The 27,612-nt window shown below is 56.7% G+C and overlaps 3 protein-coding genes across 13 annotated transcripts in view; 2 read left to right on the forward strand and 1 right to left on the reverse strand.

The window, feature by feature from the left end:
- The window catches only part of OPCML (opioid binding protein/cell adhesion molecule like), a 300,615-nt gene extending 289,676 nt beyond the window's left edge, over positions 1-10,939 (forward strand). For all 6 annotated transcript variants that reach the window (XM_074894811.1, XM_074894814.1, XM_074894810.1 and 3 more), the window contains one exon: positions 8,020-10,939. In XM_074894811.1, coding sequence (XP_074750912.1) covers positions 8,020-8,120 — 101 coding nt within the window. In that variant the 3' untranslated portion in view covers positions 8,121-10,939. The remainder of the gene's footprint in view (positions 1-8,019) is intronic.
- Positions 8,683-10,939, forward strand: LOC141954841 (uncharacterized). The gene is made up of 2 exons (XM_074894816.1): positions 8,683-9,260; positions 9,371-10,939. Exons 1-2 carry the CDS (start codon positions 8,683-8,685, stop codon positions 9,579-9,581), a joined length of 789 nt encoding a protein of 262 aa, XP_074750917.1. The 3' UTR covers positions 9,582-10,939.
- Positions 10,940-14,182: 3,243 nt separating this feature from the next.
- Positions 14,183-27,612, reverse strand: part of LOC141954839 (protein CEPU-1) — a 355,475-nt gene continuing 342,045 nt past the window's right edge. For 5 of the 6 annotated variants that reach the window (XM_074894804.1, XM_074894806.1, XM_074894809.1 and 2 more), the window contains 5 exons: positions 25,400-25,534; positions 24,612-24,732; positions 21,986-22,137; positions 18,110-18,142; positions 14,183-16,007 (listed from right to left, as the gene is read on the reverse strand). In XM_074894804.1, coding sequence (XP_074750905.1) covers positions 15,907-16,007; positions 18,110-18,142; positions 21,986-22,137; positions 24,612-24,732; positions 25,400-25,534 — 542 coding nt within the window. In that variant the 3' untranslated portion in view covers positions 14,183-15,906. The remainder of the gene's footprint in view (positions 16,008-18,109; positions 18,143-21,985; positions 22,138-24,611; positions 24,733-25,399; positions 25,535-27,612) is intronic. The other variant, XM_074894805.1, reaches the window with a different exon arrangement.

Here is a 27,612-nt window from a genome sequence, read left to right on the forward strand (position 1 = left end):
CTGTTCTCTTTCTGTTTAATCTGTTGCATTCTACCATGCCTCTGTCTTCTGTTCTCTTCTGCTCTGGTCCGTTGCAGACTATTCTGGTCTGGTCTATGGCACTGTATTCTCCTTCAGTGTGTTGTGTTGTATCATGGTCTGTTCTAGAGCGTTCTAATGGCCGCTCTTCTGGTCTGGTCTATGGGGGTGTATTCTCATTTGTTGTGTCCTGGTCAATGCTATTCTGCCCTACCCCACTCCATTCCAGAGCAGTCAAGTTGGTCCTGCTTGGGTCTTTTTTTTTCACCCTGGTCTGTTCTGTATGGTTGTGTTTGGGTCTAAGAAGCAGTTGGGTTCTGTTCCCCTCTACTCTGGTCTGTTGTCTTGTGTTCTAATAATTGATCAGGTGAAAGCTGGTCTATTGTGGTCTGGTGTGGGTTATCTTTTGTCCTGATTCAGTGCATGCCTCGTGGCTGGGGGGTTGAATCTAAAGCCTTCCTTGCACTGCCCGGCAGTGGGACAGAGAGAACAGCCCTGTGTTGGCAATGTGGTGTTGCTGGTGAACTGGAAGGATAATGTTGCTTGAAGGAACAGAACTTATGTCAAGAAAAAAACTTTATTAACTTCAGGGATAAAACATCCTGTTAACATCCAGGGGTTGACCTACACTGGGTGGGGGGCTGTTTGGTGCACATCCATGTCCTGGCTCGTAGCTATCAAGCCTCTCTCCCACTGTGGCTTTACCCCTGACACCTGGGCAAACTACCCCTGAGGGCAACCTCCTGCTGCCCAAACGCTGACAAGCTGCTTGCTCCTGTTTTTGAATAAAGGCTTCTCCTCTCCCCTGTCTCTGTGTCCACACCACCACAGACAGTCTAAGACTGGAAGGGCAGAGACACAACAGAGACTAAGTTGAGCAGGCTGCAAGAGATAAACAACAGAAGTCACCAGGAGAGAGGCAGGGAGACCACCAGACAGACCAGATCAGGGCCAATTGGGAGAACAATGCCAGCACCAAGACGGGAGATGCAGTAGGGGAGAGAGGGACAGCAGGGAGATGGGGCAGGGAAGAGAAGCACAAATAGGAGAGGGAGTGCAGGGTACCGAGACAGAGGGACACACACCAAGAGGACAGAGAGAAAGAGGGGGGAGACACAGAGCAAGGCCGAGATAAGACACTCATGTCGAGGGGAGGGAGCCACAGAGACAGACTTGGCAGGGACACACAGAGAGGGACCTTGAGATGTGGAGCAAGGAACCCTCAAACCACAGAAAACAACAGCCAGGAATGGGGAGGGGGCAACACCAAGAGTTAGAGACAGGCTGACACAGAGAGAACACGATCACAGAGAAAAGGGGGAGCAGAGGGAGAGGGAGGGATGCAGAGTGAGATACATGCACCCAGAGAGGGAGCAACATGGGTGGAGAGAGGAGCCAAGATGGGAGAGAGGGAGCTTATAGAGGGTCAATAAAAGGGAGCAGCAGACCCCAACAAAGATGAGTAGTAGAGGGACAAAACCAGAGGCAGGCAGTGAGGGGGAGAACACACAGAGATGGCAAGACACGGGAGAGAGTCAGAGAAAGAGGGAGATGGAGCAACTGCGCTGCCAAGAGAGCAGGTGAGAGAGGGAGACAGAGGGGCATAGGCAGCTGCTAAGACAGAGAGAGGACTGATGGGAGAGAGCACAAAAGACAGAGAAATGCCAGAAAGGACACTGAGGACGACACAGGAGGGACATAAAACAGAAGGACATACAAAAGGGACATGAGCAGCAGAAAGAGAGAGGAGCAGAGCTACCCCAAGGCAGCACGGATGATCAGAGATGGGCCGGAGACAAGGGGACAGCAGGAGACCTGGAGAAATACATCAGGCCAGGGGGGAGAGGGGGAGCCAGCCAACAAGGAACATGCACACAGATCAAATGGTCAGGTGTGCAGGCAGGGAAATGGTCAGATTCCAAAGAAAAAGAAGTCAAACAACAAAAGGGAGAGAAAGAGACATTCAGGGGAAGAGGGAGAGGGCAAGAGGCAGGCACAGAGAGTGTGGGGTGTGTGTCGTTGGTGTGCTGAAGAGAAAAGAGCCAGAAAGGGAGAGGAGGAGACACACGGACATGGACAGGGCCAGAGACAGTCCAAGGATAACCAACCAAAGGGCATCTCAGGAGAGACAGGGAAATGGGGACAGGGGGAGAGGGAGGTGGACACAGAAGACGACACACAGGGGTGTCAAGAGGGTGACAAACACAGGCTGAATTAGGATTGCATGGCAAGGTGGCCAACTAAGGGCAGAGAGGGACAGGAAGGGGGCAGACAGACCTTCCGAACAGGAGGGATGCGCACCCAAAGGTGAGGAGACCAAGCGAGAGCTCAGGGCAGGGACAGGCACCAAAAACACTGATGAAAGGGGGTAGACAGTGTGATGTGGAGGACAACTCAGGGATGTGGGGACGGAGATCCAAGGAGATGGAGAGGCACGTGCAAGGAGACACAGATGTGCAGACAAATTGGGTGGAGACCGACAGAACAACAGATGCTGACAGAGGGACAGGCAGAGAGCTACCAAAAGCAACATGGCCAAAAAAAGGGAAAAATACACGGGGGGAGATGGCAGGAGGCAGAGGGAGATGCAGAGAGACAGACGTACAAGAGACAGAGAAAGGACAACGGGTGGCACGGCAGGAGGAGACACAAGGAAGGGTGACTCTGCAGAGTGCTACACAACAGGAGTGACAGAGGCAGCCACGGGGGAGAGGGAGACAGAGGGACATGAGGAGGAGGAAGAGGAGGGGAGGGAGGAGGAGAGGACACACACAACACACAGAAGGGGAGAGGGAAAGAGGGAGACGTGCAGATGGTGGGGAGTGAGTGCAGAGACAGTTGGAGGAGAGATGCCCACGAGTGGCACAGAGGGAGGCTGAGAGAAGGGGGACCTGGGCAAACACGAAGAGGGAAACCTCTGAGGCACATCCCCTGAGAGAGACATTCATGAGATCGAGCAAGATGGGGGGAGACATACAGTGCAGAGACTGAGAGCAGGGGAGACCGAGACAACCACCAGACAGAGATGTAGCAGCAGACACAACAAGGGAACACGCCAGAGGGGAGGACAGGGAGGCGGGGAGACAGGGGGGAGGTTGGGAGGCACAGAGAGACACTGTGAGGAGGATGCAGGGAGGGAGATGTGCGGATGCGAACGAGGGTCACCACCAGAGAAAAAGGAGACCAAATATGAGCCAAGGGAGAGCGAGTGATGAGCAGGGAAATGCTGCAGAGGGAGAGGGCACCAGAGGAAGAAAGTGAGAGACAGCACAAGGGGGGACAGGGGACCCAGAGTGCAAAGGTGGGGGGGTGGGAGACAGGGAGGGGATGTGTGTGGCTGGAGACCAGGAGGCAGGGAGAGCGACAGAGGCACGGACAAGAGTGACAGAGGAAGATGGGCACAAAGACCGGGAGGCAGAAAGAGACCAAAACACACGGGGAGACAGACAGACACACACAGAAAAAGGTGCAGACAGTGTGACATGGGGACATTGATAAGGGCTCTGAGAGACGGGGACGGCAGCATGGGGAGATGGAGCATCGCGGGGGGAGAGATGCGAGGAGGGAGACAGGCAAAGAGACACTGGCACAGGAAAAATGGGTTAGGTCATAAGAGGGATGCGGCACAACACAGGCAGATGTACTGAGGAAGAGAGAGCACAAGACACAGGAAAAAAAACAGAGACAGCAGAGGCCAGAGAGAGAGACACAGGCACAGTGACACAGGGAGGGAGGGACAGAGACTGACCGTGAGGCACACACGGAGACAAAGAAAAGGGAGACAGACAGATGGGGAGAAGACACAGGGATGCCAGGAGCACTGAGACGGACTGAGGGAGACACTCAGACACACAGGGAGGGGTCGAGACAAAGGGGGTGGGTGTGTGCAGAACAAGGGAGAGGGTCGGAGGAGAAACAGAGGAGACAAGGTAACAGACTGAAGGAGGAGAGGCAGAAAGAGGGAGAAACCCATCAGGGAAGAAACAGAAAGGAGGGAGACTAGAGAGACAGCACAGGGGTGAGCGATGGGGAGGCAAACAGAACTGAGATGCAGAGGGAGACTGAAACGGAGACGGGGGGAGGCTGAACAAGGAGTAGTGACACAGGGGATGACAAAAAGGAGGGGAGACACAGAGGCTGGAGAGAGGGGGATGCACAGACATGGAACAGGGCCCAAGACAGAGACATGCAGAGAAAAATGAGGACCGACAGTGGGCTGGGGATAGTCACAAAAGGGAGAATGGGCCAACCATGGGAAAGACCCCCAGGTGAGGGACAGAGGAGGAATGGGAGATGTGAGGGAGGGAGATGGATGAAGAAAGCCACAGATATGCACACAGATGTCAAGAGGGAGACCTGTACAGGGAGGGGGAACTGGGAAAGACAGAGAAACCACACACACGACAATGGGGGCGGGGGAGAGGCAGCAGGAGAGAGATGTGGTGGAGGGGCTGGTACTGGTGAAAAACATCAGTGGATGGGAACAGAAAGGGCAGATGGGCAGAGAGGGAGGCAGGCACAGACACTGAGAAAAGGGGGCCCCCAACACAATATAGGGAGAGGGAGAGAGAGAAGGACTTGCGGGGAGAGGGGAGGAGACATGCCACGAGGCAGACGCACGCAGACTGGCACCGGAGAGACGGGAGGGCAGGAGCCAGCAGGAGATGTGGGGGACATACAGAGACAGAGGCAGCAGGAGACAGAGACAGGAGGGCAGTTGCAGAGAGAGGGGTGGAGGTGGTGGAGGAAGATGGACTACCAGGCACAGAGGCAGAGGGGAAAAAAGGAGGCAGAGAGTGGGAGACAGAGAGGAAAGGGGAGAGGGAGATGGAGACACAGTGAGAGAGGCAACGGGAAGGACCATGAGGGACTGGGACTATGAGGGAGAGATGCAGAGACCACGTGTGGGCTGACTGCCTAGAGAGACACGGACAAAGGAGGATGGAGGGTGACACAGAGGGACTGACAAAACAAGTAATAGAAAGTGGAGAAGGGAAAGAGAGTGGAATGGGGAAAGGGACTCCACAACAGGGGACAGACAGACACTGAAAGTGCAAGGAGGGCAAAGAAAGAGCAGAAGAAAAATGAGGGAAGCCAGAGAGTGAGCGAGGGGGGCCAGTGAGGGGTGAAAGGGAGGCAGAAAGACAGAGACAGACCACAAGACCTGCAAAAAGTAGAGGCTTTGGTGAGAAAAGGACCTGGGGACAAATACAGACAGGAACTGTGATGCGGGGACAGGGAGGGGCACACCCCCAGAGAGAGGGAGCAAAAATAAGGGAGAGGCAAAAAAAAGAGAGAGGGGAACAACAGAATAATCGACAGGCGGGCACCAAGAGATGGAAGGAGAGGCAGAGGCACAGACTAGGACAGACCCAGGCACCAAGAAATGGGATGACAAAGAGGGACAAGGACCAGGGGGTGCAGGCAGAGGGCCAAGACGGCTGAAGGGAGCCCAGTTCTGTGAAAGGAAATGCTGGGAAAGACAGAAAATCCCACACATAGAGGGACAGATGGAGGCAGGGGGAGAGACGGTTGTTGAGGGAGACCAACAGCCATGAGGGGAGGCAGGGCAAGATGGACAGACAGACACGGATTCAGACACAGAGAGATGGGACAGAGGGAAGCAGGCAAACAGGGGGGCAAGTGGAGAGACATGCCACGAGGCAGAGAGAGACAAACACAAAATCAGCGGGATGCAGAGATGTTACAGACCCGGGGAGGGAGAGGCACAGAGATGAACAAGGGGGACGGGGGCAGGGAGGGAAGACAGAGACAGACGGGGAGACAGAAGTAGGGTTGAAGGAATGGATGGCAAAATACAGAGGAGGACACAGGGAGAGACGGAAGAAGAAAAGGGACAGATGGTAATGCAGACACAAGCGGATGTGGACACAGAGGGAGACACACAGATGCAGAGCGGGGACAGGCATGGGGTGACGCAGAACAGGGCCGACCGGGACACAGGGAGAAACAGGGATCGAGAGGGAGAAACAGGGACAGAAACAGACCCAGAGGCAGGCAAGGAGATGACAAAAGAACATATCGTGCTCGCTCTCTGCCCGCCCGCCCGCCCACGCTCCCAACCCGCCGGCTGTTCGCGCTGCCTGCCTCCTGCCCAACTCGGCACCGTCGCCACGGTTTTCCTTCCCTCACTTGGCCCACGTACCTGCCTGGCCAGTCACCCAGCCGCTGCTACGACTGTCCCCTCTCAGCAACGACCAGCACCCACCTTTCTAGGCTTCCATCTGCCCATCTCGCCGAACGACGGCCCGTCCGGCCACTGCCCTGGCACAACCCCTGGCCCTCACGCGTGTGCTCCTTGCCTGGCCTCTCGTTCTGCCTACCCGATGATCTACCCCATGACCTGTCCTGCTGGGCAGCTACACCCCCACCCACCCTGCCTGGCCCTCCATCTGTCAGGCTCTCCTCTCTGCAGCCATCTACCTACCCAGCTTCCAACCCAGCCAGCTGGCTGCACGACCTGGCCAGAAAGAACCCTGCAGCTCTGCCTCCCTTCCCCCATGGGGATGTGCTTCCCCCCCTCTTCTATCTGCCTGTCTGCCAACCGTCCCACACTGCTCGCTTGCTCTCTGCTCATTCTGACCATCACCCTGCCCATCACTGTCTCTATCTCCTCCTCACCTGACCTGCCTGCTGAGGACCCCCCATGCTGCAACCCCAAAACGTCCCCGCGTACCTCAGACTCCATGCATCCAGACAATGCCATCTCCCACACTGGCAAGCCTTTATTCCTGCGAGTTGCAGTGCTCCAATCCCTCCGGTCCCAGCAGCTCCCTCATGGCCATTTGCATCTTGCTGATCATGAAGTTGTACTTGCGCCCCGCGCCTCCCACACCGTGACCCACCACCTTCATGCACACCCAGCCTCTCCCAGTGTCACGTCTCTGTCACACGTGTCTCGTCCACGGCCCTAGGCATGCTGGCCAAAACATGGGTGGCTTCATGATAGGCATCCTGGCAGCCTCCCTCACCGATCGGCCTGGCTGCTCCTCCTGTTGAAGGACATCCAGCTTCTCCTCTGCTCCCCTGACCATCTGCCTGGCAGGAACGAACCCTGCATCAGCCCCCAGCCACACACCCCTCCTGGCATCCCCAACTCCTGAGATCCCAGGCGTGAACCCACTACACACCCCCACACCTGACTCGCAGCCGGCCCTTCTTGGCCATGGGACTCCCATATTCCACCCAAAATGAAAGACCCCCTGCCTGCACCCTCTAGGACACATGGGTGCCCTCACAGCCTTGCCCACCCTCCCCGCTGCTGCCCACCACAGCGTCCTCACCCTGGTGCCGCTGCTAAGGACCTGCCTGTGCAACAATGCTCTGCTCCTGATGAAACCGAGCCGCTGCTCTGCACCCTGCTTGGCTCCCACCGTCTTGGGGACCCTCTTCCCAGCATGGACACAGCATGGGGCCTGTTTCTGACCTGGACTCTCCAAGGAGAGTGACATCCCAGTGCAGCGGGGCTCGACTGGAACCTGCCTTGGACATCTTCCCCCTCAAACAAGGACCACACATCCCCTAAATGTCCCTTGAGCTCCCTGACATCACCCGGACCCCATGCCAACACTGACAACGCTCTTCCAAAGACAAACCTGTTAGACTGGCTCTTAGGAAGTATTTCTTTCCAGAAGGGGTTGTTGGTGTTGGAATGGCTGCCCAGGGCAGTGGTGAAGTCCCCATCCCTGGAGGGGTTTAAGAGTTGGGTTGACCCAGCGCTGAGGGATCTGGTGGAGTTGGGAACGGTCAGTGTGAGGTTCATGATTGGACTGGATGATCTTCAAGGTCTTTTCCAACTGAGATGATTCTGTGAAACTCACCCCCCAACCTGCCCAGAAGGGGAACCGGAAGCCCCAAGTCAGCTCCAGGGGACACTCAGCACAGGGGGTGGGACATGAATGAACCAGGACATTCCCTTTGTGCTATCTCAACACTAGCCTTAATGCTCTCCTTTGTCTTCCTCTTCTCTCCCCTGCACAGGGCCCGGAGCGGTGCACGACGGCGGCAATGCGGCATCCCGGGCAGCCGCTGGCCTCTGCCTCTGGGCTGCCCTCCTCGCTCGCCTCCTTCTCGACTTTTGATAAGGGAGCGGAGGGTCCCGGGAGGCCCCGCCGCGCCTCTCCCCCGCCGCGGGCTCGGCCCGCCGCGCCGCCTGGGGACTCCTCTCCGTCGGACGGGCGATGCGCCGGAGGACGGGCGGCGGCGCCGAGCGTCCGAGGATGGCCCCTTCTCCCGCGTGCCGGGATCGTTCTCGCCGCCGGTTACGCTGTACAGACCCCACCACGTGCCACCAGACTGTCACCTGCCACCGTCGCCCCGGGGACGCGGTCCGGCACAGATGAGGCTCCCCGCGGCCGCCTCGTCTCCAACGCGGTGGGCGCGGAGCTGTCGGGGCGGGCGCTGCCCGGAGCCATCACTGGGCACGTCTGTCTTGTTGTCTCGCTAAGCCGCCTATGCCCAAAAAGACCCCAAGGTTGAAGCCCCCTGGCTCTGCCTTCAGTCCTCTCAGTCCTGAATGTCAGTTCTCGCCGCCAAAGCTCCTCCCTAAGCGCCCCCAGCATCGCCTGGCCCTTCCTGCTCCCCAGGACGGTGGTGCAGCCCCACCGCGATGCTCGCCGGCCCTTTCCAAGGGGGTCACCCGACATGACTAGTTACCCTTCGAGGTCACGCACATCCCCACTGCTATTTCTCCCGGCTAACATCGTACCCCACCTCCCCAGTGACACGAAGCTGCTCTCCCAGGAACGTGAGCCCTGGAGACTGCTGGTGGCCTCTGTGGGGACAAGACCCTTCCCACCATTGTGGCCGTCATCCCTCCTCGCTCCGGACTCCTGCCCTGTGATTCTCAGCCTGATGCACTGCCGACACTCGTCGGGGAGGTTCCTCCGGGCTGGTTTTCCAACCAGCACATCAAAAGCACAGCACCACCAATGCTGGGCAGAAGCACTAAACTACACAGCAAAACTCCAAGGCCCTTTTGCTATGGCTCCTTGCGCGCACCCAGAGGGGATTGGACCTCCCCAGTCCGTCTCCCAGTGTGGCCTCCCAGTACCGTTTGGCCGAGCATCCTCCCCAAGGGGTGAAGGAAGCACAGGAGCCAACCCTGAGCTTCTACATCCGCACTTTGCCTCTTCTCACGCCTGCCACGTGCCCCTGCCCGAGGAAAGTCCAGTATGTTCAATGCTGTGGACAAGGCTCTGTCAATTTGCTGCGCTGGCACGGTAAGGATGACTCCGATGCCCCTGTCCTGCTGCTTGCTGATCCTCCCTGCTGCAACATGCCTTCAACACCAAAATGGATGTGCCCAGACTCTACCCTCTGCTTCCTCTAGGCACCCTGGGAGCTTCTGCCCCCTCCTGCACTGTCCACGACAGCAGCGGCCACGTCACCTCCCTGCGTACCAAACTGCACGCCCGACAGTGATCTGCGCCACGGTCACCCTCACCCATGATGGCGGCCCTGAGCCTTCCCCATGCTCCTTTGCTGTCCGCGAATACTTTGGGGCCGTGGTCTGGGAACAGCCCCTCCTGTCCTGCTCCTGAAAAAAAGTCACATGCAGCGCCAAACCCTGTGCCAGAGAGACTCAACTCTACAGCGCTGAGTGAGTGCACAAAGCATCCCCCTGTCCTGATGCCTTGCCCCTTCCTTCTCCCTCCACAAGCGCAATGGCCCCGCGCACACCGTCTTTCCCACGCAAACCCTGCTGCTGCTGACACCTTGCCCCACCGTCCTGCTTTCTGCAGCTGTGAGGAAGCTGGGGCCAACGGTCCTCAGTGTGCAATATAGAAAAAAAAAAAACAAACCCGGAGCCAGAGGCTGCGATGGGCCACCGTGCCGTCCCCGATGCTGCTGTGCCCTCTCCTTGTCCCTGCTCTCCACGGGCTGCCCAGGACCCGTGCCGACTGGCACACAGCGCAAGGTTGTCGCCAAAAAAAAAAGCAACAGCTACAAAATCTCGAACGGACACTCCTGCCCCCACACCCTGGATGTCCAACACGTCCCATGGCTGATGGGCAAAAAGCACGTGGCCCAAGGAAGGGGCTGCTCCGGAGCTGGCCCGACGCACTGGCTTACCTGATGGGCAGGGATCCGGCACGGCACTGCCCGGGCGAGTCCGTGTCCTGCGGTCCCTGTGGTCCTGCTCTGTTTCTCCACCACCATCCTGGGAAGGCGGCACTGGCAGCGATCCTGGTCCTACCCAGGCACCTTTGCAGAGCGGGAACGCCATCATCGTCAGCCGGCACACACATCCTTCCCCGTGTGCCCGCTCCAAAAGTACCCTTGGGCATGGAAGACGCCTCACCCCACCGCCTTCGCCGGTCCGCACCACCCCACGACAGCCCCCTCTCTACCCCAGCACCTCCCGGGGCCAGCCCCAAATTTCTCTGTCCCCGCGGCAGAAATGCTGAACTAGCCCCAGACACGCAGGGCCAGAGGCCGTGGCATAGCAGAGAGAGGAGGCGACAACGAGACGCCACAATGGGACCCGGCTCCAGGGCCGCCCCCGCCCCATCCTTCTCCTCCCTGGGCCGGGTCGGCTCCCCTGTCCTCCTCCGCCAGGACGGCGTTCAACTTTCTCGTGCCATGTAACGTGCCATTGTGAGGAACGTGTCGGCTGTCTGAGGCCGGCGGCGGACCCCTTTGCAACCGCCACTCTCCGCGTTTGGACGCTCGGGGGGCGGCCGGGTGCCCAGGGCAGGGGGAGCACAGCTCCCAGGTCTCTCCTGCCAACGGCCGCGACGGCTGGTCTTCAGTTTCCGTCCATCATTGTATTCCAAGGGTGGCTATACTACCTGAGATTTGTGCATGTTACATTGTAGTTGTAACCTTTTCTAATTCGGCAAGAATAAGAGATGGTTGTGATTGTGCAGTGTATCAATAAAGTTTGACGAACTTTGTACCTTCGGGGCTTTGCTTCGTGGACCCCCCACGCACCCCAGGGAGGGATGCGACGCCCGGCACATGCCGTGACAGGCTGGGAGGGGTCCTGAGCACCCGGGACCTCCCTCGCTCCCGACGCTTAGTGGGAGCCTCTTTTGATCGCCCCCGCGATGGTGACACTTCAAGCCCCCAGACCAGGGGCCCACTGCGGTTCGGCCGATCCCTCGCCCTGTCCCATGTGTCTCCCCCAAGAACCTGCCTCGTGGCTCCACCAATGGGTCCCGGGTGCCTCCTGCCTCCATCACCCAGCCGCCGATGAGCACTTACCTGTTGACGGAGCCCTGCAGGGTAAGGACTGGCTTTGCTCTCATCGCTCACCTATATGCAGTGGAAGCGGAGTGATCAGGGGCCTCCTTTCAGCAACGGAGCCATTCCCAGCATCTTCTCCATCAACAAGGCCTGCTCCAATGACTAAACCTACCCCTGCACAAGGGATGCCTCGCAGATGATGTGCTCCTAAAGGTGGTTTTCTCCTATCACGATACGACGGCACATGACGTGGACAAAATGCCTTCATCAAAGGACCAGGAGCAGAATGAACCGCGACCCTCGGCATCTCCCCGGCATGGCTACCATCTTGCCCTAAAAACACTGTGCCCCCTGCTCCCCAGGGCACGGCCGCACCTTTCCAACCCACCAACTGGGAGAAAACACTCAAACTCCCCTAAGGTGGGACTGGCTGCTATGAGACTTCAGGACCCATGTCTTGCCAACAAGCTTGGGCATGAGCCAGAAGACAGGCATTGCCCGATGGGCTGTGGGTGGCTGCTCCCCTCCTTGCTGTATGCTGCCAAGCTGCTGAGAGTCCCCGTTTCCCAAGGGAAATTCCAAGGATGACATCTCTTGGCCAATACATCCCAGGATGGGAAGGCCACTGGAGGCACCTGAGGCAACTTGGGGGGACCATGGGCTTGCAGGATGATGCTGGATGTGTCAGGGGGCTGCTTCCTTTCCGTGATCCCCTCGGTGGACCAGGCCTCTCTTCCCCTTCCCTGACAGACAGGTGAAAAGCCTCGTCCCAAGAGTTCATCCCCAAACTCCACAACAAGCTGCCCTGCCCCATGAAGGCGGGTGCTTGTGTGCAGCAGGCAGACGAGCGAATGGCTCCATCCCGGCACCACTACAAACTACCACGAGTCCATGCATCAGGGACACCCCTGCTGTTCCCTTCGAGTGACCCCAGCAAAAAAGGTAAGTGTTTCCCAAAACCTACCAGCCTCCCCAGGAGAGGGGTCCAGAAAGGGAGAGCCACCCTGCCTGCCTGCTGCTCCCTGGGGCTGCCTGATCCTGGCAGAAAGTCTCCCAACCTTGGGCACGGGACGAGTGATATCCTGACTTCCACGCTCACTTCACATTCCCAGTCAAGATGCCTTCCCCAATGGTCCCTGCGGCAGGGTGAGTGGCATGGCTGATCCCTGCAGGAAACCCTCTCCATTCTGAACCTTTTTTTTAAAAAAAAAAAAACAACCCATCCATAAGCAAAGACCAATGCAATGTAACTACAGCTGCCGTGAAGCAACGCTCACCCCTGGGCATCCTGCCACCACCAATGGGGCCTTGCTAACGCCAGTTCTGCTGGGTATCCAGCAACAGACCTGCCTCCGCTGGAGAGAAACACCTACAGACACCCAAAAGCCTCAGATCATGGTGCATCCCGACGCTTCATCTGCATCATCCCCTTTTATACCATCACCAAGTACCAGGGAGGCACCACAGCCCCTTCCCACCACGAGCCCAGCCACAGGGTGCCCGCCAGCTCCCTTCCCGGGTCGAGAAAGGGGTTTCCTCCATGGCCATTGGCAACGCCTGACCCATGCCGAAGGCCAAGGAGCACAGCAGCTACGCCCAGAGGGATGGAGGACCTATTTCAGGCTGTGACCTCCATCCCTCCCCACCACCAAGAGACATACATACATAGTCAATAAATAGATGTATCCATTAAGCAGCCTCTAACTTGCTCTTTGTCCCTCTAACTCTGCCATCAGACACTCCTTGATCAGACGCCTAGAGCACCAAAAAAATTTACAGAGAGGAGGCCACGGAGATGGCCCAATTTCCTCCATACCAGAGGTCAGCTCCCTCCCTGTGCATCTGGGCACTGCCTTTCCTGCCAGGCTTGCTCTACCCCAGCCGTCCAGCCTGGCCTTGGAGTTCCAAGATCTGCACAGAGACCTCCACCATTTTCCCTCTGCTATTTTCTCCTCTGGGAGAGGCAGGGGTACATCTGCTGCCAAGGACAAAACTGGCCGCGATGTTTTCTCCTCTAAACCATGGCCACCAGAAGGGATGGCTACCACATGGCGGGGTTGGCCAGCCACCACCTTCTGTGCCATCCCGACTCTGGGATGTAGCAAGCTGCCTGTGCCCGTCCTGTCCACACGTCCTCACCACCCTGTCCCTTACTGGGGACATGCCATGAAGACTTTGAGTGAAGCTCTTCCCTCACCAGTATCGCTCGGCCTGTCACACTGTGAGGCAACTCCTCGCTGCCTCTTTTGCTCTTTCCCTGTTCTCCATACTCATCTCTCGGGTTACACAAATTCATAATGAGTCAAGAAATTAAAAAAAAAACCTCACAGAACAGTCCCACCACCACCAACCATCAGCTTCTCAGCCTACAAAAACATGCTGGGTGGCTTGGCCTGGAGGCTACAGTCGAGGCTGAGGACCAAATGCACTAAGTCACCTTCTGTACACCAGCAAAGAAACAAGACAAGCTTGATGCATGCCCTGCCTGCGTGGACAGCGAGTTGCACCTACACCCGAACGCCGGCCCGCCGCACTGCGCCCGTACACAGCTTTGCATGGGGGCACCCCATTTCCCACACCCACCTCGTATCGCCGCGTCTCTCCTCCCCCCGGGACTCAATTTGGCCACTCTACGACAGGGTGCGAGGGCTGCATGGAAAACTTTTGGGGTCCTGAGCAGCCGGGTGGGATCCTGTATAGGGGGGTTAGGGCAGAGCTGCGCCCCACACCCTCCCCATCTACTCCCCAAAGCCTTACCTGCAATGGGCTTGCTGATGAGGTCTGGGTGCTGTCTCTCTGCTGCTCTCCTGGCCCCGTTGCGAGGATTCAGTGGTCCCACCCGGCATCCCTCCCCCGGTGTCCCTCCCCATCCCCGTCGGCACAGGGGTGGGGGGGGAAAGCACGGGGCGGCCCCGGCCCCCGCGGCAATGAGCACCACAACCAGACGGAGCGGCCACATGGAACAATCGTTTTAATGGATAGGCAGAGAGAGCCCCCTCGCCGCCCGCCCGCGCCCGGGCCCCCCGTGTGCCCCCCGCCGTCAGCCGTGGGGAAGGAAAAGGAAACCGAAGGAGGAAAACCCACCGCAGGAGAGACCCCCGCCAAAACGTGTGGCGAGTCGACTGGTCCCGCGTTTTTGGCCGGCGGCTCGGCCACGTGCCAATCACTTTGCCCTCTTTTCCTTATTTTTGTTTTTTTTATATATATATATACACACACACACACGCACACACACACACATATACATACATATATATATATATAAAAAAATATAAAACTGAGCTATATAGATCTCCCTCTGTCCCTCGGTTCGTTTTATTCCGCCGTGAAGGGGCCGGGGCCACACGGTGAAAGGTGACGGAGAGAGGCCCCGGTCCCCCACAGCCCTTCGTCCCCAGCGCACCGGTGACCCGAGGGCAGAAAGGTGAGGGGGGTTTGGGGACGCGTGGACCGAGACGCTCGTCTCGTTGAGGACCGATACACACCTAACTCCATATACAGCATGCAGTAATGGCAGCGGAAGGACCCTGGTGGGAACCGTGGCTAGAACGCTAACGAAAAAAAAAATTATATATATATATGTATATTTATATATACTGTATATATATATCCCATAAAAAGATTCAGCGTCTTGCTCCGCCTCGACGCGCGGCGAGCGTCGCCCGTGCCCTTGGCAGGAACAGTTCGGACAACCGCTTTTTGGGCCGGTTTCAGGGGGGGGGGTTCGGCGTGGGGCTCCTCTTCCTCCATGCCGACTCGCCAGGCTCGCGAACCTCCTCGGCTGGTTGCCTCCTCAGCGAGCCAACAACTTCTCTTCGCTTGCTCCCCCTCTCCTTTCCGGATTTTTTTCTCTTTTTTTTTTTTTTTTTTTTTTTTTGTTTTCTTTTGTTGTTTTTTTTTTTCCCCTCTTTTTTGCATTTCTGTTTTTTAGGAACTAAGAGTTCTAGGCTCGTATCAGAAAATACAATTAATAAAATTAACCATGACTCAGAATCCCTTATCATTCACGATGTCCGCGGGTGGTACGATGAACGCGTGGCTCGATGCCGGTCTCCTTCCTCCCTTTCCGTTTGTGGCGGCGTGGTAACTGTTGAAGATCTATATATCTATACACATATATATATATATATGTATACATGGATATATATATATATATTCTGGAACACAAATGGCGGCACGGTCCATGAGAAGATGGGGAAATCTCAGCAAAGAAGAAAACCAGCACGTCCTGACGGAGGGGTCCCCTCAGGAGGGAGCGGGCGGGCGAGGGCAGCGAAGGGGACCAGGGAGGGGGGGGAAGCGCCGCACCCCAACGGCCCTGCCCATCCTCCACGCTGGCCCACGGCAGAGAACGGCGAAAACAGGGGGAAAAAGGGGTGGGAGACCAAAAAAATAGGGGGAAAAGAAAAAGACTCAGTCGCGTTGCATCTTCAGCAGGAAGCCTTGGATTTTTTTTTTTTTTTTTCTTTTCTCTCCTTTCCAAATTCCCGTTGCGGTTTTTTTTGCATGTTTTTCCTCTCTCCCCCTCCCCCAGGTGGCCTGGCCGGATACTCTCTCAATTCTTATGATTATTTTCGGAAACGGTGAACACTTCTTCTTCTTCTTCTTCCTCTCTTTTCTGCTTGTGCTCGCTGGCCATGGTCGTCGCCGCTGCTACTCTGCGGGCCGGCTCTCGGGTCAAAACTGGCGGGCGAGCTGGACGAGGGGGAGGGCCAGCAGCCACACGCAGCCGCCTCGCCGCCACGCACCGTTATTCCCGTCATGCACTGCGCCGGGGCCTGTGGGAAGGGAGAGGAAAATACCCACGTGGTTAGTCACAAAGCCAACAAACCCCATCAAACACAAAATAAGAAATAAAACCAACAAAACCACACCATTTGGGGCCCCTGGTGTTACTGCACATGGTGGCATTGCCTCGTGCTCCCTGGGTACCCCCATCCACCCGCGTAGTCCTCGAGAGCACGGTGCCAGCCATCCCTGTCCCCACCAACCCTGGTCTTTGGGACATGACCCCCCCCATCCCAAGCCCATCCCCTTCTCATCGCGGCCAACCGCCCTCCTCCAAAATTTGTCCCAGTTTCAAGCCACGCTTACAGCAGGGACGATATTTTTTGCCCAACACTGCCCACATTCTGCCAGCCCCAGTGAGCCAGAGCAGGGGTGACCACCCCATTGTTCCCCACTTGTCTCCCTTGGGTGGGGGTCATAATACCCACCTGCCCACCCAGCAGAGACTCCACCAGCAGCACTACACTCCAGACTTGGTGTTTTTGGGGCTCACCACCAATAATGTGCTCTGCCCATGGGCGTGACCATCTCAAGAAAAATGAGATGCGATGAATTGGGTGGTCAAAGAAGAGCCAAGCCCAACCACGCCTTTGGGGATCACTGGGGGTGAGGAGCTCATAGCTGGGAAAGGATGTGGAGGGTGCCTGACCCAGTGCCTTTCACCAAAACACCCCAAATAGTTGGCCTAGGGGAACACTAGGCTGGCAAAAGATCTCAAGAAGACATCCAGGCCAGTGCCCTGCCAGAGTGGGGCTGCCCACGAGGCCTGATCAACCCACGGCTTTTGAAATCCTAGGACACATCCCCTCACTTCAAAGCCCGACCGGGGCACTAAGAACCATTAACCATTTGATCTCCCGCCAGTTGCACTCTTCCAGCACACTCACAGACACCTCCCAATGCTTCCCACTTAGCCCCAAATCCTGGCATGGCTGGAAAACCATGCGCATGGTCCGATCTGGAGATGTGATTGTCTCTGTGCTACCCCCGTAGCCCTCCCGGCGTGTACAAATCATCCCAAGGGCTGACCCCTCACAGAATCATCAATGTTGGAAAAGACCTTGAAGATCCTCCAGTCCAACCATGAACCTCACACTGACCGTTCTCAACTCCTCCAGATCCCTCAGTGCTGGGTCAACCCGACTCTTCAACCCCTCCAGGGATGGGGACTCCCCCCCTGCCCTGGGCAGCCCATTCCAACGCCCAACAACCCCTTCTGCAAAGAAATACTTCCTAAGAGCCAGTCTGACCCTGCCCTGGCGCAGCTTGAGGCCATTCCCTCTTGTCCTGTCACTTGTTCCTTGGCTCAAGAGACTCATCCCCCCTCTCTGCACCCTCCTTTCAGGTAATTGTAGAGGGCCATGAGGTCTCCCCTCAGCCTCCTCTTCTCCAGACTAAACCCCCCCAGTTCCCTCAGCCGCTCCCCATCAGACCTGTGCTCCAGACCCTGCACCATCTCTGTTGCCCTTCTCTGGACACGCTCGAGTCATTCGCTGGGCTTTTTGGAGTGAGGGGCCCAAACCTGAACCCAGTAATTGAGGTGCGGCCTCAATGCATCACAAATGAAGCTGCCTGGCTACAGAGCCCCAAAACCAAGATGACAGCCCAAGCCTGCTGGCCAGCTAAAATAAGATTGTGTTGCCCTGGCCACGAATAACGCTGGGAAGAGCACTGGATGCCACTCCACCCCTACCACAGCCTGGAAAAAAGGCACTAGAAGCATCCCGGAGGAGGAAGGACCTGCCACAAAGACCATTTACACAGCAACATGGGGAAAGCCCCGATGACATGGCGATGGGGAGGGAGCACAGGACCACGACGGGGGCACGAGGCATGCAGAGAGCACAGACCACGATCAGACGGGCACAGTAGGCTGATGGGGAGGAGGCAGAATGGGAGGGTAGCTAGAAAACAGCGAGAAAGCCCTAAATTCATCGCTACACCAGCGGGAGCGGTGGGGTGGCAGGGCAGGAGATCGAGGCGGCGGGTGCCGCGGCTCCCGCTGGGATGGACTTGGGGTCGGAGCCAGAGGGACCCATGGGGAAATGGAGGGGGGGAGCACTGGCATTGCGGGGGTCCCCAAATTACTGACCTTTCCAGGGTGTCAGAGCGGTAGTTGTCTCTTCTAAAAATTAAAGAACAAGCGAAAGTTAAGGCAAAAGGGCAATGGAAAGCGCAGGCTTGAGACGCTTCGCTCAGCCTGCCCTCGACCTGGGGCTGGGGCAAACAAGTGGGTGGGGTAGCAAGTGTGATGCTGCTGCCCAAATCGCACCCCACTCTCCGGGGCCACGGTCCCCCCGTTTGGGAAGAATGCTGCACCAGCCGAGACGAGCCACCTGTGGGACCCCAGACCTGGGGCAGGCCCTGGCAAAGTCTGCGGTTGCACCCTGAGTAAAACGCAAAGCTCAGGGGCTGGGATTTGGGGGATTCTGGGGGTTCAGCTCTCCTGCGTGCTCCTCCTGTTCCCCTCTGGCACGGATTCAGGGCCCATCCCTCTTGCAAAATCCCAAATAGGTTTATCGCCTGACACCAGCCTCTGGGACCGCACAACTGGGGAGAAGCGGAGGGCTTTTCTCTTCCCCAACTCCAGAAAATGATGTGGTTCCACCGAGCACTCCATCACGTTACAGACAGCACCAAATGAGCCGCTGAATGAGGCGGCAGGCCTATAATAACAAGTGCTACGTGTTAAATAAAGCACCAGTTGACCTCCCTGAAAAATTAGATTAAAAAAGGGATTAAAAGATGTACGCTACATTAGCCTCTGTCACACAGCCCTGGAAAGGCTTACGTCATGGTACCTACACGGATTAAATGGGTGGGGAAAAATCCAAAACACTCACTCAGCTTCAGGGAAAAGGGGAGACTCACAAAATTGTCCCCAAAACCTCACAGGTGAGATGTTTCTCACGGCGCAGGTCGCGCAGCCATTGCATGTAACTTCCCTCTTGTTTTTCATTACGATAAATAAAGACACATTAATCTCCAGACCGAAGGTGCCGGTTGCTTAGGGACCGGCGAGCTCGGCCCTATGACGCTCGATAGCGGCGCGCGGGGCTGACCGCATTGCTGCTAATTATGGGGTGGGGGTTGTTTCTGGCAGTGCCAGGGACCCCTGTGCCAGGAGACGGCAGTGTCACGGTCCCCTCAGGTCCGCAGCAGGTTAGGGCGGCCTGGGGAGCCATTGTCCCCTGAGGGGACTCAATTAATAAAGACTGAAAGGATCATTAAATCAATGTGCCTTTATGGAAATTACAGCTGGTCAAAGGACTCCAATTTCATTCCCTGATGGGAGTCACAGCCAGACCGACAAAGCTAAGGGGATCATGAAATAGGCTGAGACTTTGGCAGGAGTGCACGAGTTATACAAAACATCACTTGTGGGTTAGAAACCAAATACCTGACAGCTCTCAAAGCCATCAGCAGGGAGAAGTTGTCTTCAACGTGGGGGGCTTTTCATCCACTCTGCATCTGCGGATCCCACACCGAGGTCCCACGCTACTGAAGATTTTAACCCCATAAACCTACAATATCAAGGCTAAGGACATACATGTAGCCCAGGCTTTGCTGGGGCTTGGCACAGCCACCCTAAGGACAGACCTGGGCTGGGGTGTTTCTGTGGTGCCAGAGGTGTCCATCTCCCTAAAAAAATGGGGTTATTGGGGACACCAGGAAGCCCGGTGGAGAAGAGAGCTGAGATAGTTCCTAGGCAACGCTATGGCTTACCGGGCAGGTGAAGACACTAATGTTCATCACTTACAGCACAGACTTTTTGCGGGGAACAAATGGTTGTTAGGCTCATTAACATCCAAGGTTAGCTCTACACTGGGGCTGCGGGCATGGAGCTGAGCATCCAAGATGGGATGAAGTGTCGGTACCAGTGTCGGGTGAGGATAAGCCCTTCCTGCAATGCCGGCCCCGTGTTTGGGGAGCACAGGAAAGCCCGGCATCCTCCCCTCTCCTGGTCTGGGGCTCCCCTGAACTACATCCAGCCCCTCCCTAAGGATAATGAGAAGCAAACATTGTTTCCCAGGGTCTCCACACACACACCTGCTCACCATGCTAAACAACCCAACACATATCCTGGTGTGCTCTACACCACCCAGCGCCCAGCCTCCTAGCCCTGAGCCACCCCACTGAGGGACCTGGGGGTGAGGAAGGCTCATCTTCCCCTCTACTCCCCCTCTAGACATCCAGGAACAAGAGGTGAGGAAAAGACAAGGCAGAACAGGCAGGGACATGATGCTTTGCAGCGCGGAGCCTTGCAAGTCACCTGGTGCACGCTGCTTGAGCTTGTGTGCTCAGGGGGAAAACAATGGAAGAGAAAAATTACATGATGATGGATTATTTATGACTTTGCAAAGACACCGGCATGGGAGATGCTCAGGACGATGGAGGTGCCTGGGATGATGGCAGCTGGTTGCTAATACACTCTGTCCCTCTTCCAGGGAGAACAAAACTATCCGTGAGGAAAAGAGGGGGGAACAACACAACACGCTGCATGGCCATTGCGAAAGGGTGACAAACACCACAGAAGTGCCTACCGAGCCCCTGCCCAGCTGGTCACTGCACCCACCCATGCTGAACCAGAAAAGCTTCCCATGCGTGTACACGGCGACGGAAGGAAGACACGAGATGGGCATTGCCTTCTGCAAAGATACGCAGGAGGACAGCAGCAAAGAGACCAGATTTCCAGGGACACTCTTTCTCCTATCCCACAACGCTTCCTTCCTTTTAGTGGGTTTTTGTTTCATTACTTGCAACCATCGCACACCTACAAGCCACCCAAGCCCCCATGTTTGGACCCACCAGGACCCTGCTGCCCTCCAGCCCCATCTCTCCTACAGAAGAGGGGGTCTCCTCCATGCTCTCTGTGGGTTTAATTAAATCCTTTGGATATGCTGGGAAAGGGTTTGCAATACCAGGACAGCTCGAGGCCGTAGGAAACCCATGCTTTGCATCAAACACTCTCAGTGGCCATTAATACCAGCCTCTGCTCTGTGGGCTGGTATTATTGTCACCCATGGTCAGTGCTCGCCACGGGGTGGGACTGCCACGGGGAGGAGGACAACGTCAGGGTGACATCAGGAGAGGACAGATGTCCCCACTCCTTGCTCTTCCCATATGTTTTAGCAATGAGGACTGCCTGCCCCATATCCCTGGCAGGGAAATATCCGGGTGGCAGTGGCCAGGGACAAGGTCTGCTGGCCGCCTCCAGCTCTCAGTGGCCCTGAGAGGGATCTGGGGAGCACAGCTCTGGCTCTGCCATCACCTGAAGAAGCTTGACAAATGTGTCGAGTGATTACAGCCCTTCCCAGCCATGAGCAGTGTCAGATGGATGCATCGCGCTCAGCCCAGCTCTGACACGCAGAGAAAACAGCCCCTGGATGAGGGTACAAAGCTGCTCGCCCTCCCTGCCCTCTGCACCTTCCCACCTCCCTCTGGCACCATCAGTAGGAATATATCTGCTTGGCAGGAGCAGAAAATACGACCTGGGAGGTGGTGGAGCCACGGGGGCCGTTTATTCTCGGGCGGAAATGGGGCGCACCATGCAGCATCCTGCGGCATGATCCCGCAGGTTTGCCGCCATGACCCTGAATGCCATCCCTCCCTCCCACTGTTCAACATGGGAGGATGCTGTCAAACAGAGATTCTCCTAGGTATTCATCAGAGCAAGAAGATGGAAACCCGCAGCCGAGTCCTAACTTTGCATTGACAGCAGATCCCAAACAGTGCCAAACACCTTTGAACAGTGGCAGACGTGGCACCCAAATCAGGATATAGGTTTCGAAGTTTTCCTTGGGCTCACCATGGCCTCCACTCCATGGCACTGTGGCAGAAAGGATCAGCAGCAAACACACCTCTCCCCCAAAAGACAAAGAAAGAGACCCATCCTGTGTCTTGCATGTTGGCAGTCTCACTGTTAAGCTGTGTCCCCTCCCTGGCCAGCTCCCTCGGCCCTACTCACCATAGAGGATCATGCTGGCATTGGTGTTTCCTAGTTGGTTGGAGGCTACGCAGGTGTAGTTGCCGTAGTCCTGCTCGGAGACGTTGAAGAAAGTCAGTCTGGAGAAGAAGGCTTTGTTCTCCACTTTCAGTCCTTTCTGTCCTTCAGCCAGCCTGGGAGAAAGGCAGAAGGGGAGAAGGTCAAGGGGATGGCATCAGGAGGAGAAGCACCTGTTATTTTCCACAACCCCTATCCCATGGTCCTGCCTGTGAGCAGGGACATCAAGCTTAGGGGAAAGATCAGGCATGAATCATAGAATGGTTTGGACTGGAAGGGACCTAGTTCCGCCCCCCTGCCATGGGCAGGGACACCTTCCACTAGCCCAGGTGGCCCAAAGCCCCATCCAACCTGGCCTTGAACCCTTCCAGGGAGGGGGCAGCCACAGCTTCTCTGGGAAACTTGTGCCAGGGCCTCATCACCCTCACAGGGAAGAATCTCTTCCTTAGATCTCATCTAAATCTCCCCTCTGTCAGTTTAAAGCCATCACCCCTTATCCTATCCCTGCACCCTCGATCAAGAGTCCCTCCCCCCTTTCCTGTAGCCCTCTCTTCTCCAGCTGAACCCCCCCAACTCTCTCAGCCTGTCCTCACAGGGGAGATGCTACAGCCCCCCCCCCAGCATCTTCGTGGCCTCTTCTGGCCCCACTTGAGCAGGTCTGTGTCTTTCTGACGTTGGTGCCCCCAGAGCTGGACCCAGCACTGCAGGGGGGTCTCACAAGAGCAGAGAAGAGGGGGAGAATCCCCTCCCTCGCCCTGCTGCCCACACTGCTCTGGGTGCAGCCCAGCACACGGGTGACTTTCTGGGCTGTGAGCACACATTGCTGGCTCACAGTCAGTTTTCCATCACCACTCCCATCCTTGGGGCTGCTCTCCATCCACTCCTTGCCCAGCCTGTGTTTGTGCTTGGGATTGCCCCAACCCATGGGCAGGACCTTGTACTTGGTCTTGTTGAACTCCATGAGGTTTCATGAAGAGGAAGAAGGGAAGGTATTGGGAGAGATAGGGGAGATGGATGCTGATGTCCCTAAGCTGCCAGCCCACAGCGTCCCCATGCTGTCTAGAGGCATCCTCACAGATGCAGAATCAGAGGGGTCGGAGGGGGATGGCTTTGGGGCTCGGCAAATGCCGTGCAGAGGGAGGGATGCTCACAGGCCCAGGGAGGGTACCTGGGAAAGGCTCCTTCCCATCCAGAAGAGCCCGGCTTCCCTCTCATGTCTGCCTCAGGGGCTCCTCATTCCTCCCTGCTCTGTGGGATGCCTTCCTGCACCTTCCTCTTCCCTCGCCCCTGCCAGCTCCCTGCGTGCCCCCGACTGGGCTGGCAGTGTGCGCAGGCAGCAGACGCTGCAGCAAACATCTTTGGATGGACCAAAACACCGGCACTGCAGCGGGCTCTGCGCCACGTAGCGGGGAGGCACTTCTCAGCCGGCAGAAATGCTGAAGCATTAAGCAAGTGCTTTGACTTCTGTGAACTGGTGTCCCCCTCCCGCTTCACTCCTGCAGCTCTTTTACTTGCTAATTCCTCCCGGGAGGTGCCGGATCTCCATTATCGCCCCTGCCGGGCTCCGACTGCCGATCCGGGCGGGCTGAGCCTGTTCCCGCCGCCGCTTGGCGGGCCCTCGTGATCTGACCTACTTCTGAGCAAAGCCTTTCATCCGCCACGCAAACATCCGCCGCTTTGCACACTCCGCCTGCTCCTTTCCTCCCAAAACAGCCTAGGCAGGTGGCCCCAGCCTCCCTTCTAGCTACTTAGCATCTTTTTTGGCTAAAACATGCCTTCTTACTAGTGACCTGCTTGGCTTGTCCTGTGCTTGGATGCACCACAGCCCCTTGAGGCTTCCCAGGGAGAAACAATGCAAAAATGGGTTAAAAAAGCTTTGCCTGGGGTTAGAGAGACATTTGCTTCAAAGCAGGATCCTGTGCTGCTTCCCAGCCATAGCCCTGTGCCCTTTGGCAGGGCATGGGACCTGCTAGTTGACCTAAAAGGGCGATTTTCACCCCAGTGCTGGGCAGACCAGCTCTGCGGTGTAGCAAACCCTGCCTCTCGACCCACACTGTGTTTCTTCTGCCTTTTCAAGAGCAAGGGGCTGACCCCGCCTTTTGGCCAAAGCGTTTAAAACGATGACAGGGGTTTCATCTGCTCCTAAGCGCTTGGATTCGCGCTGCCAATATCGCTCTCGGCCGTTATGCTTCACCCAAGCAAGGATTTACCATGAGACTGTCAAGCGGAGGCACGGGCAGCAGCGATCCTGCCTGCGCTGCCTCCCCAGATGGAGGCCAAAACTTGTCTGGCTCAAAGAGGCTCCTGGAAAAATGCCCCCCCCAGCTGCCCCTCATCCATTTTCCACCACCCAGACAGCGCTGCTTTGAACAGACACTCAGTGGCGGCCTGGATTAGCCCCTGACAAACACAACCTGCTGCTGCTCTCGGAGGGGACCTGCCTTGGCATCCGAACCTGGCCTGTGCTGAGGGTTATTGGCAATTCGAGCAGCTACCCCAGCCCCGTTGCCGAAGCTGCTGGCACCGGGCGCAGCTCACACGGGGTTGGGGATGTGCCCTCCTGTTTTGTCCCCCCACCCCCGGCTCTTACCTCTTGTCGTCTTTGTACCACTGGAAGTCGGCGGAGGGGACGGCTGAGGCTTCGCACAGCAGGATGCCCTTCTGCCCCACCGGCACCCCGGTGCTCTTCGCATCCGAGATGTACGGCGGGTCTGCAGGGAAGCCAGGAAACCTGGGGTCAACACCCAGTAGCCTTGGGACATCCTACCCCTTTCCCCTTGCTCCTCAAGCTCTATTTTCTTCCTCTGCACTTAGGAAGGAGCCAAAATCATCTCTGAGTCCAGCTCCTGCCACTCTGGTGCTGCTGTCCAGGGGTTTTCAGGCTCATGGGGCCCATCTCCCCGGCTCTTGGGCACCACATACACCCCTATGCCAACCCCATGGAGCTGAAGGGGTGGCCAGAGGGGAGTTTAGGAGGGTCTTCACCTCCATCTCTGAGCACAAATGGTGCTGCTTTCTTCCTCGTGCCCTTTCTTTCTCTCTTGTGTTTTTTCCAAAGGAAAAAAAAATCCTATTTACTGCTCACTTCTCTCCTCTCCCTGGAGGTTATCAGCACAGCATCTCACCATGGGCGGAAAACCCAGGTTGATGGAGACAGCTGAGGAGGAGGTGGTGGAAAAAAAATGGAGCTTGAAAAGAAGGGGGGAAAAGGGCAAAACACCACCTGCTCAGAAAACTCCTGCCGCCGCCTGTTTCAGCTCTGGGGCCCAGAAGATAGGTTCGGCCCACTTTCCACCGCCAACGTCCCGTTCCCTCGTGGGGTGGCATGGTGACCCGCTCCGGCCCTGGCCCACCCAACAGCCCCCCCACGCTACTCACAGTTGACGGTGACTTTGACTCGCTGGACGACGGGCGCTGCCACGTCATTCGAGGCGCTGCACTCGTACTCGCCTGACTGCTCCCGCGTGATGCCTGTGATCTCCAGGTACTCATCCTCACTGATGAAGCCCACGGCTGCAGGGGTGGAGGGAGAGGGCTGTGAGCAACGGGGAGGCACAGCAAACCGTGTCACACTGCTCTAGGACACCCACCCTGCCACTCCCAGCCCTGGCATGCCCACATGCCTGTGCCCCACCACCCCCAAGAAAACCCCTGCCAGAAAGGGGCCCGCTGAGCGCATCGCTTGCTGGAGATAACATCCCCGACGGGCACAGGGTGGGCAAAGTGGTCCTGGTGAAACCTGCACCCTGCTAGAATGATCTGAAATCATCTTCCCTTAGCATCTGTGCATCCTACCTCTCTCTCCTGCTGGGAGGCACCGCCGGGCTCACCTAGCTCTACACAGACACCCCTATTGAATTTTTCAACTTCAATTAATTCACAGCCAGTTTATTCCCATTAGTTGTGGTGCCAACATCTCCCTTTAGCTAAAATGCTTTGTCCTTGGCCGTTCCAGGCTCATTTGTGTGGTCCTCATGGCGGGCTGTGCTCGCCCCCCTCTCCCCTGCCTGGGCTGCCCCACAAAACCTCCTCATTTTTTTTGCTCAAAGCTGGGCAGAGGTATTGAGCAGTTTTTCCTTTTGTTTGGCATTTTACGCCACCCCCCCACGCCCCTTCCTTCCAAGAGCCTGCTCTTCGCTTTGAAGCACTCCTGGAAACCCACAGCACTTGGTTAGTGAGATGCAGGTGTTGGGCCGTGATAGTCTCCAGGTTGATGGAGATCGCGGCGTTACAGCAAATGCAGAGTTAAATAAAGGAACCTAGCAATTAAGACACGTCTGCCAAACATCCTGAAGAAACACTGCTCACCCCTGAAAAAACAGCACCAGTGGGTTTTTGACAGTCTCTAAATGGGGGCAACTTCTCCTTTTCTTTCGTTTACGTCTCCCCATCTCCCCATCGGTTCTCCCGCAGCCGAGATGCTGTAATTACTGTGCGAAGCATCTCCGAGACCAGTGTCACACTTAATATTCCTATAAATTTTAAACGGTAGTCCTTGGTACATATGTGTGGCAATTGGTGTCATATTTTAATTAGGCTTGCCCTACACCATCTGAAATTAATAATAGCTTGAATTACCAGTGTAATTTATAAATTAACATTGCTGCAGCATTAGGAAATAAATTAGCTCTGGACAGCTGTTTCTGGGAGTGAGTGCCAATGGCAGAGAGGCCGAATGCAGGTCCCCAGTCCCTGGGGGACCCAGCGAGCTTGGCCAGCAGAGCCGGGCGATCCCGCGCTCGCCCTCGCTTCCCGCCCGGCTACTGCCATCTCCGCGCTAGCGTGACCCGGTGGGCCACGGCTCGCCACGCTTGACTGGTCAACCGTACGCATCTTGCTCCTAACAAATGCATGCAAAATAGACACGCAGGAGGCTCCCGTCGGGGCACACACCGTCTGCATCCCACCGGCTGATGCTTTTATAGCATCTCTTCCCGCGGTACAGAAATAGTGAGCGTGGTCACACGCCACCGCCTGCCAAGGCGGCCGTCTGGAAAGCACGTGTATGCGGGGGTTTGCATGCAGGGCCCCAAGCCAGCACTGATGTGATTTCTGTAACGCCCCCGGCACAGCTCGACACGGCGAGCTCCTGCGGCTGGGATCCTGCTGCTGCAATCCCAGGTGATGCTACTTTCGGCTCAAACTAGAGCAAAAAAGCTCAGCCAGAACGAAATCACACCTTGGCTCTAGCCTGCACCAGACCTCGTGGCAGCCACCTCCGCATGGGACTTTGCACATCCGCTGCTCCCTCGCACGCTCGTCAGCCAAACTGAGGACCCCGTGCACATGTGTGTGTGCATCCCACTATCCCAGGCTGACTTAATTGGGAAGGCAGCCCCGCACCACCGTGTGAGCTTCGGGAAGTGGTGAAGCAAGTTTTCCCGCGTGACCCACCGTGATGAATTGCTGACGTCCGCCTGCGCCCTCAGCCCCGCGCCGAAATTCCCACCCGACTGTCTCGCAGTCAAAACTGCTGAGCTCATCAGTACTTAGTGCAACTGAAGGGCAAGATATGAAGGCGTTACCCAAAATCAATATCCTTTGGAGACACAAAAATTGCAGCGTTACGTCCACTGGGCCTGCAGCAGTGT

This window comes from Strix uralensis, chromosome 26 (assembly GCF_047716275.1).
Source record: "Strix uralensis isolate ZFMK-TIS-50842 chromosome 26, bStrUra1, whole genome shotgun sequence".
NCBI classification, from domain to species: Eukaryota; Metazoa; Chordata; class Aves; order Strigiformes; family Strigidae; genus Strix; species Strix uralensis.